This window comes from Stegastes partitus, unplaced genomic scaffold (genome assembly GCF_000690725.1).
Source record: "Stegastes partitus isolate 25-593 unplaced genomic scaffold, Stegastes_partitus-1.0.2 Scaffold1467, whole genome shotgun sequence".
Classification (NCBI taxonomy): Eukaryota; Metazoa; Chordata; class Actinopteri; family Pomacentridae; genus Stegastes; species Stegastes partitus.
The window spans coordinates 86,512-96,392 of record NW_007579198.1 but is presented as its reverse complement, the minus strand read 5'-3'; the positions used below and the strand labels follow the sequence as shown (position 1 = coordinate 96,392).

At 40.7% G+C, this 9,881-nt stretch overlaps 1 protein-coding gene across 1 annotated transcript in view; it reads right to left on the bottom strand.

Annotated features, from left to right (window-relative positions):
- nudcd1 (NudC domain containing 1) overlaps window positions 1-9,881 on the bottom strand; it is a 70,350-nt gene that overhangs the window by 55,881 nt on the left and 4,588 nt on the right. Inside the window, exons 3-5 of the mRNA XM_008299814.1 lie at window positions 8,237-8,422; window positions 4,342-4,525; window positions 2,185-2,377 (exon numbers count right to left, since the gene is read on the bottom strand). Of these exons, the coding sequence (XP_008298036.1) occupies window positions 2,185-2,377; window positions 4,342-4,525; window positions 8,237-8,422 (563 nt within the window). The remainder of the gene's footprint in view (window positions 1-2,184; window positions 2,378-4,341; window positions 4,526-8,236; window positions 8,423-9,881) is intronic.

Genomic DNA, 9,881 nt, shown 5'->3' with positions numbered 1-9,881 from the left:
TGTGAGTCCTGTAACATTATAAGAAACGACTCAGGTGCAAATATATAATGTGACATTAATGAGCATGTTGAGCTAAAAGTACTGCAGTCTGGTGATAACGACTCTGTTCATAAAGCGTAAAATGCTCAGTTTTTGTTGGAACTCTTTTTGAAAAGATTGAGCTTCATGGTTGTTTTAATGGATGCAGTTTGCGATGCTGTCGACTATAATAATGCAACACAATTTAGCCACAAACTTCCTCCTTTAAGGCACAAAACTCAAGTCAGAACAACTTGTGAAGATAATGAAATATTTCGTGGTAGAAGTATTTCTCTCAGGCAGAAAGTGGACTGCTGATGAATGCTAATGCGGCTCTGTATCTGCTGGCTACGTACGGAGGCAGATGGCCGCGAAACCACAACCAGAAACAAACTTTAGATTTTCACATTGCTGCGAAGATTCTCTCACCACAGAAATAAATAAAACAATTACTGTATCTTTAAACTGATTTGTTTCGAGCCAGTTTTTTGGAGCCGCGCAGAAGCTTGTGGAGCTTTTATTGCTCACAGATGGCGTCTGTTTACTGCAGTTTATCATTCACTGATTGTGTTTACGTGCACGACAGCAACGAGGCTCACGGTGGTGTTGATCATGTTTGGAGGATGACGCCGGCGTGATAAATACCAGTACGGATTACTGGTTCAGTGTTGGGATCTTTACGACACAAACTGGCAGTTTAGTTCCTCGTACTGTCCGCTGAGCCTTAAATTCATTTGACTGCGGCGACTGAAAATGAAACCTTTAGTTTGCAGCAGGATTAGCAGGAGAACGGGAAGATCAGCAGCAAATATCAAACACGTCGTCCACTCTGACGTATACATGCAACAGTTTGGCAGGTTTGTTTTGTGAATGCTCCAGCTAATCAGGTTTTTAAAAACAGGGAGGAGGGTTTATTCAGGTTTCTGAAATCAGGACATGATGCTAACATGCTAACACTGTAATAAGTGCACTGGAGCTGTCGTATTTTCTATTGAATCTCACTGAGCTTTCTGTTTTTCTGGACTTCTTTACTTCTAAGTTTAATCAAAGTGTAAAAATGAGATTTACTGCTGCTTTAGGTCAACATTTCTTCAGATTCTTTTCTCCTGCAACTGAACTTCTTCACGTAGCATTACAGGGTAAAGAAAAGTTCAGTGAAATGCCAAAATTATGTCGCAAAACCTTCAAGTTTCCTGAAAATGAAGTTGCAGCAATGCAATCGGTTCATTTGCGAGGAATCAGATAGTTTAAGTACATCCTGCTTAACCCAGTGGTGCTACTTGTTCAACCTAAACATGGATAAACATAATTAAATTGTGTTACCAGGTGAACCAGTTCATGTAAGTTGGTGCAATAATTCTCCTTTTTCAGTGACGCACGAAAACAAGAAACTCCAAGTTAGGGATGATTAATTGAGTCATTGCTGTTAATCATATAGCGGATTAAAAACATACAAATGCAGAAGAGGAAGGACGTGCATGCTAGGAAATGTTTTAGAGATCCGCTGCAGTACCTGGTTGTTCCACCAGATGGAGTCTTTTACTGTTTAACACTGTAGAGACCAGAGGAGGCGTCACTCAGACTACAGGTAGTTCATGTTGTCGAGTAGAGAGCATCGTGGGGGTTTAGCTAGCAACGGGACCATGACAAAGACTTCTGTTACGCTTAATGACCTCCAGCCAAAGCTTATAAATTAACAATGAGCCGGACTCTGTTTAGATGACATATTTACATCCCAGTAACCAAGCAACTTCTGTGCCTAATAACCGGTGTCAAAAATAAACTACATTAGCGTAAAAAAGTTAGCTTAAATTAGAAACTAGCAAATAGGAATGACGCAAAACAAGGTAGCGGTCTGTACAGTCTGCTCCACACCAGATGTGGACTAAACATGATAAATAACTAATTAATCACATTTAAGAAGATGGAACAAAGTCGACGATTTCAAATATTGCTATTGATTAAATAAATATTGATCGATAATGTTGCTGGTTGTTGGTTTAAAAAAAAACTTTGCACCCTACTTCAACTGCACTTTGGTTCTCAAACCACCAACGAGCAGCATCAGTCTGGCCTTTGACAGAGTTCAGCTGTAAAGCAGTAAAACCCCAGCAGGAAGCTTCCTCCAGCCCTCCTGGCAGCTCTCCCAGCAGCCCCCCCTCCGACCCACCTGTCTTCTCCACCTCCATGGGTTCTGGTTCCGGCTGCTCCACGGGTCGACCGTCCACGTGCGTGAAGACGAACGGTTTGGCCGAGGCCACCATCAGCCCTTTGCCTTTGGGCTCCACGGCGGCGTAGTGAGGCACCGACTTCCCCCGGAGCAGCCTCCTCTTCCTCACCTCGTACTTCTTCTCCTGACCTGCAATCAGAAAGCAGAGAACCAAGTCTTAATGAAAGGTGTGAAACAGTTGAAGGTATAAACTGTCTTTTATTCCATCAGATCTTCGGCTGTAAATGTTGTTGTTTTGGGGGTTCTTAGATTTTATATTTTACTTTTTCCACTTACCAGTAACGATGGTACTGTGTGCATGATAAGTGGGTTTTTGGGGGGTTTACTGATCATGTTTTAAACTCTCAGTTTCCTGTTTATTGGGTGCATCTGGCTGCAAACACAACCCACCTACACCTACTGCTCCTGCCATCATAAACAGTTATAAACATCAGTTTTTGTCCACCGTTCTAATGAAGCTGCTGCAGGTCAGACGACGACACGTTCATCTCTCAAACTAGTCTTCATGAATAAATATTAAAATGCTATGAGCTGTTATTAACAGTATTTATTATCAATATATTATTTTGTTTATCTGCTTATTTAATTTTAATTCATATTGAGATTATTTAATCAATGTTAAATCAGTCTTGCCAAAATAAATCACGTCATATTTCTGAAACATTCGGGATTTAATTAGACTACGAATGAAATAAGTTTGTTTTGTTGGCTATGGATAAATGTTAAAGTGGCCCTAAAAAATATTATAAACTGCTCAGTAAGAAAAACGTTTTTTTAAATATTATTATTAGTATTTCATTTTTTTTTTTTTAATTCCCCACAGAGATTCTTTTTAGCAGTTTTAACTCAGTCTTACCAAACTTTTATTTATGAAACATAAAGCATCACATTTTTCTTTCTTAGTAATAATAATAATAATAAGAAGAAGAAGAAGAAGAAGAAGAAGAATTCTTATTATTTGTTAAGCGCCTTTCGAAATCAGTACTTTATAATAAAGAAAATGTCAAATTATAAAAATAATAAAAACAAATTCAACCCAAACATGCAGTATGAAATAGATAATGTAGTCAAAAAAGTGTTTTATTTTTAACATATGAGACGGACACATTTAGGTGCTTTCCAGTAAAAACAGATGATGTTTGGCTTTACAAAGCTCATCTAAAAGTTATTTATGTTGTCATTCTACCTGAGCAGCTTCGTTAATCATAGATAAACGTTAAACCGTCCTAAAAAAACATGAGCACGCATGAGTTGTTTAAAATCCAGAACAATGTGGCTAAAAAGGAGGGAAACCTTCCAAAATGAGACATCTTCTGTATGTCAGGTGACGTATTCCAAATTGGAGCGAGTGACATGTGACTAACGAGACTGTTTGGCATGACGAGCTCTAAAGCGACAAACAAGAGGAACAAGACTGTTGTCGAGACGCGTTTTACACCAACGAGTCAAACCAGACGCACAGCAGCAGCTTTATACTGGAAAGGTGTCACGATATCGGACAGAAACATCCTTCAGCTCTGTCTGATGACGTCACAGATTAAACAACTTTCTCAAGTTTGATCGATTCCTTCGACAAAGCTTTACCACATCCTGCACAACAGCGTGAACAAAACGGACATTCAGACCCGGGGGGCCGACTAAACAAAACGTAGATTCAGTCAAACAAACAATCAGAGCTGCAGCCAGCAGATATCAAAGGCTGCGTCTTTAAATCCGCCTAAATGAGGAAGAAGAGACTCTGAAAAGGCTGCTCCTCTTGTTTAGTCCAGTATGTGAATCATTAGTCAGGGTGGCTCTGTTTGGGTTTTTTTTTCCTCCACAAAGAGCCAAGAACCGTAATGAAAATCCTTCCTGCCAGTGTTTGCTTCAGCGTTGCACTAACCTCATCTGGGACGTGATAATTAAACTCCATTAATGGAGGACGATGACTAACATCCTGCGGTGGTTTAATTAACGAGGATTTCACTCCCCTCCTGGATCAAACGCTGTCAAGAAATGTGCGTTAAACAACCAGAACCGGCTTGAAATACAACATCCTGATTACGTCCTATGTGCTCGGTGACCAAACGGACTCGGGTCGGGGAACCACCCACCGTGTCCGGCGGCGCTGGCCACCGTGATCCACTCCAGACACACCGAGTAGCCGCTGCCTTTGGTCTCCGTCGGGTCTTTCTGGACTCGCAGCAGCAGGACCTCCATGTTGTGGACGCCGGACTGGACGTGAGAGACGCTGTGGAGGACGGTGAAGGGTTCCCCCAAGTCCTCGGTGAACAGCGGCTGCAGAGAAAACAACAACTAGGGTTTAATATTTCATCTGAGCACCGGAGTCAAGTTAATTCACCATGTTTTTACAGTTACTGATATTCTAAAGCAACACAAAGTGACAAAAAAAATCATTTTCATTCAACACAATCTGCATAAAACCACTAAAAAGATCTAAAATTATTATTTCGGGGTCGACTGATCGTCAGAACGGTCGATTATCAAATCCAGTATTCTGCATTTTTGCAATTCTCTGTATCGTTAATTAGTTTAACCGACTCCCAAAAGAACATATCACATAAAAATGATGACGAAGAGCCAATCAGAATTGAAGGATGAATGTTTCCTTTAATTAAACATTCATAAAATACAACTCAGATCAAATTAAGTTCATGTTTAAAACCAACCGAGTGGCTCAAAGTCGGGCAGCAACATAAAGACGAGGATTAAGACTCAACTCCCAACTAAAAAAAACTATTTGGAAAACAACATAATTTAAAACCAACAAAAAAAAACAAGACAAACAGGACAAGCTAGGTGTGTAAAATTAATTTAAAACAAAAAAATACATGAAAAATATGAAAATTTACAATTTTATAAAAATTACAAAAAAAAATTACAAAAATCAAAAACATGGATGTTTTAAGAAATTAAGTCATTTCAACGGCGTTATTCTAAATTTTGACACCAAGATTTCTTTCTACTGCAAACAGACATCAGTCGCACAAAACAAGGGATTTGTACGGTGGCCCAGAAGTGTCACAACAAAACAAAAGCCACAACACAACCACTGCAACGGAAGTTGTTGTTTTTTTAACCCGGAAGTTATACAGTGAAGTGTCCAACCACATGAAGTGGGCAGAAGTCCGAGATTAATGGAAACAACTCGAGAAGTAAGTAAAATACTGACGGCAAATAGTGTCCATTAATCTCAGTATTAAAGCGGTTGTTAACTTTGATTTACAAATAAAGACGCATTGCTTGTTTGACTTGTTAATGCGGACACTTCCGTTGCAAACAGCTTCCGTTGCAGCTGTTGTGTTGTGTTGTGGCTTATTGTGTTGTGTTGTGGCTTACTGTGTTGTGTTGTGGCTTATTGTGTTGTGTTGTGGCTTTTGGTTGTGTTGTGGCTTGTTGTGTTGTGTTGTGTTGCGGCTTTTGTTTTGTTGTGACACTTCTGGGCCACCGTAGATTTGACCACTTTCACCACTCTACACTGATTTTAACTCATCAATAATCCATCCGTTATAATGGTGTAATGATAAATGATCGGCTCCTTCACTGTCAATATGATCAATACATCAACTAATCCTCCTTAAAAATGTCTTCATGTCTGATTATATATATCTGAGTCTCTTAAAATAGTTTATATTTTTTTTTAAGTGATAACAGAACATTTCAGGTTGTACAGAGCTAAATCCTCGCTGAGGCAAAATAAAACCGACAGATGTGTGGGTTGTGGAAGCTCATAATGAACCTGCTTTATTTTGCTAATAGCAGAAAAAGTCTCCAGGTGTTGGGCCACCAGAACAAATACAATCCTCCACAATCCAACAGCTGGATATTCAGATTATTCCCATTTTACAGCCCAATAAACGGCCTTTTATTAGGATTTATGTTAATATTTGACTGGAGTCACTTCCTGTTACCTCCGTTTTACATCAGTGGCTGAATTTTACATCATTCACTCAATAAATCTTTCCTCACTCTTAAAAAAAGCGGCTGCGGAAGTTAAAAGTTTCAGGAAAAGTGCTTCTTCTGAGACAGAAGATGGTACAAATTCTCCTGGTTGTGGCTGTAAAAGAGGCTCGAACCAACGCTGTTGAGCCTTAAACGGACTTCCCTGCACCCTGAGGACGACTCGTTTGTCTCTATTCCAGCTATGAAAAGCTAATTCCAGCCAGTACTTCTCCATCAGCGTGCGGACGAAGGACGGTGACGTGAAGCCGAGTCAGTTTACGACGATGCACAAACTTAAAACGAGGAGCCGTGACTCCAGGGTTCGGGTCTTCATTACAAATTCGGCTCTTGGACTCGGCCGGCGGAGCTGCGACCGTCGTGGATCCCGACCGCTCGCCTGTTAACAGGATAAAAAGCGCACAAAGGCTCATCGAAAGGCTTCATCCCTCGACGCTGCGAGCCAATTTGCCAAAAGGCTGGCTGAGCTTTTTAAACACAGAAATTGGTTCTGAAGCTCGGATTTGCATAACATCCCCCCTAAAAAATAATAAAAAAAACAAATGCTGCTTCTGACAAGCTGCAGTGAGGAATAATAATCCACATTTATAATCACGTCTAGACAGAATGAGTTGGTTTGATTCATTTAAAACAGTAGAAGTGCACACAGAGTCTTCTTCTATCTGCTAATGAATCCCAGCCGCCTGCTTTTTTTCTTTATTTCTTCATTTCTGCTGCGTCTAACGTGGCGAAGCGGCAGATTTTCTAGAAGAGGATCCAGTGGCGTCAGTGTTCACAGACTGGCAGTCGTCGAGTCTCTTTTCATTAAAGTTTCTGCTGGACGTTCTCACTTATTTTATTGTATTTCAGCTCTAACTTATTGCGTTTCAAATCTTTTATTCATGAGGTCGCTCGGCTCGGCCTCGCTGTCTCTACCCAGTGCATTCTGGGTGGAAATGTCTAAAAACACGGAGCAGGAATGTGGGTTTGATAATGCAAACAGCTGCTGGGAAAGTTCTGCATTATCCTTTTTAAATCAAGAAATCCCTTTAAAAAAAAAACAACAACAACAACTTCTGAATATTTCCTGATTTCTCTGCGCTGTCTGCACAACTAAAGCCTGCTGAAGTCACAATATATAGTTTTTATCTTTAAAATGCTCTTTAACCTTCTGCTCACTGCAGCTGGTGGCAAATTTTACACAAGAGGGTTAAAAAAAATAATTATACTGAACTTTATTTCTGTTGCACCCACCGGCAGGAATGAAAGTTGCATCAGAAACTGTAAAAACCTTTTAAAAATGATCCGATTTTCACGTCTCAGATGGTCGAATCGGATCCAAAGCACCGAATCTGAGCTTAAAATCAGAATATTTGATCAAAATCGCTTCATTCTACGTGTTTCTTTGGAAAATGTTCCCAAAATAAACCAGTCGGAGGAACCAGATTGTGTAAAATACCAACTATTCTGTGCTCCAGAAAAGATCAAACCAGATAAGTTGCTGAGCTACAGCAGTAAAGGTAGAAAAGTCAAAATGAATCAGCAACATGCAGACGTCCTGCTGACATTTACATTCTTCTACGTAGAAAATAACCGTCCTGAGTTACTGTACATGTAGAAACACTCTGATCCTCCACAGATGCTCGTATGTGTGGAACAATACGACTTTATGAAGAGAATCATGTGGTTAATAAGATCAGACTCACGGCTGCTTTTGGTCTTTCAGTGGGATTCAGTGACGATGAGACAAACTTTGACTCAGTGGTTTTTGTTTTCAAGGCGAGTCACATCTTCCACCGACTAATCCAGCATCACAGCGCCGTGACTCAGCGTTACACAACACGCTGCTGCTGCTGCTGCCTCTCAGCTCTCCAACAGTTGTGAATGAGCTGGTGTCATTCGCAAACGCTGATAAACTGCATGTGTGGAGCCAAACAAGCAGATGACAGAGCAGCCGTGTGGAGCTGAGTCACTCCTGTCGCTGCTTCAGGTCAGGCTTTAGTCCTTTCTGCGTGTTGGAAAGCCCTCAGAACGAAGCGCTCCACTCACCTCCCACCTGCTGTGGCTGCCGTCGCCCCTCTTGCCGGTTCGCAGCAGGTAGAGCCGCCCGCCGCCGTCCGACAGAGCCGCCCAGGTGGCCGAGGTGAGGCTGAGGGAGGCGCACAGTCGGTCCTCGGCTCGGCCCGACTCGTCGGGGAAGCGGTAAACTTCCCTCGGCTTCCCCAGAGCCGTGTCCTGGATTCACGACAGAAAACACAAATGAACAAAAATGAGAAAAACGGGCGCCGCTATAGCTCACCTGGTTGAGCTGGTGTCCCATGTGCAGGGCTACAGTCCTGATGTGGAGGTCATGAGTTTGAATCCCGCTCATGACCCTTTCCCACTCGTCCTCCCGCCATTCTTCTCCCATACTTTCCTGTCTCTGTCTGACTAAAACTATCCAATAAAGGCCAAAAAAATAACTTTAAAAAAAAAAGAGAGAGAGAAAAACGTCAGCTTGCATGGATTTGTTTGTTTGTTTGTTTGTTTTAAGCAGCGTCACAATGACAAGAATTTAAAAGAACTACATATTTGAACTGTCTGGTTGATGGAGGATTCATTCACTTTGGTCAGAATAACAAAAAAAAATCCAGATTTCTGTCACAAAGCACAACAAGGATTCATCACCTTCACTGTACACAGACTGAAGCTGCAACAAATAATCAATTAACCAACTATTTTTCTAATTGATTAATAGATTTGAGGAAAACGTCACATTTCTCTGATTGCAGCTGCTCAAATGTGAATATTTTCTAGTTTCTTTCCTCCTCTTTAAAGCCTAAATATCTTCAGGTGGTGGAAAAAACAAGACATTTGTCATCTTGAGCTTTGGGAAAATTAGATTTTTCAACATTTTCTGTCGTTTTATCGACCAGCGGTTTAATTCTTGACGGTTTAATCAACAGTGACGGTTAGATGCAGCACTAACGTGGATCCGTCGAGTCACTCCACAAAAAAACCCACATTTTGTCCAACTAACAGAACTAATCCCAAAAAATATTCAATTTGAAGTCCGGTGTGGCAAAAAACAAGCATTAAACGTCCTCCTCTGGGTTTTTGCTCGTCTGCTTTTTCATCAGTTTTTCTCTTCTTTCAGAACATATTCCTCGATGTTCTGTTTTTTTTCTGGACCTGGTTATTTTAATTCATCTCTTCATCACTTCTCTGCGTCGGCAAACCGATCACAGCTGGTTAAAGTCAAACTCATCGCCACCAGAACACGAACGTCACCGATTTAAAACTCTGATCGACTGAAAAATACACTCCGATTTACACCCAAGTGATGGGCTTAAACCTCGGGTAGTCTTTAAAAATCTAATTATTTAAATTAAACCATTCACTAGAGCAAGAAACTGAAAAAAGATTTTTAAAAAAATAAACAATGACGGGATTTAAAACTTTCACAACTAACCCTGTGTAGCGCCGAGTTCTGAAAATCAACCAAATCTAAGCTCTAAAAATTTACCAAAAATAAACCATTTTAAATGACTAAATTGTGTAAAAAACTAAATATTCTGCGCAGCTCAACGCAACTGAAAAGTGAATAAACATTCAGCTGCAGCCGACAGTAATTTGACAATAATTAAAGGACTTTTTAGTAGAGCTGGGCAGAACTGCAGGATGTGTAGAGCTGATGGGAGACGAGGACAGAAAT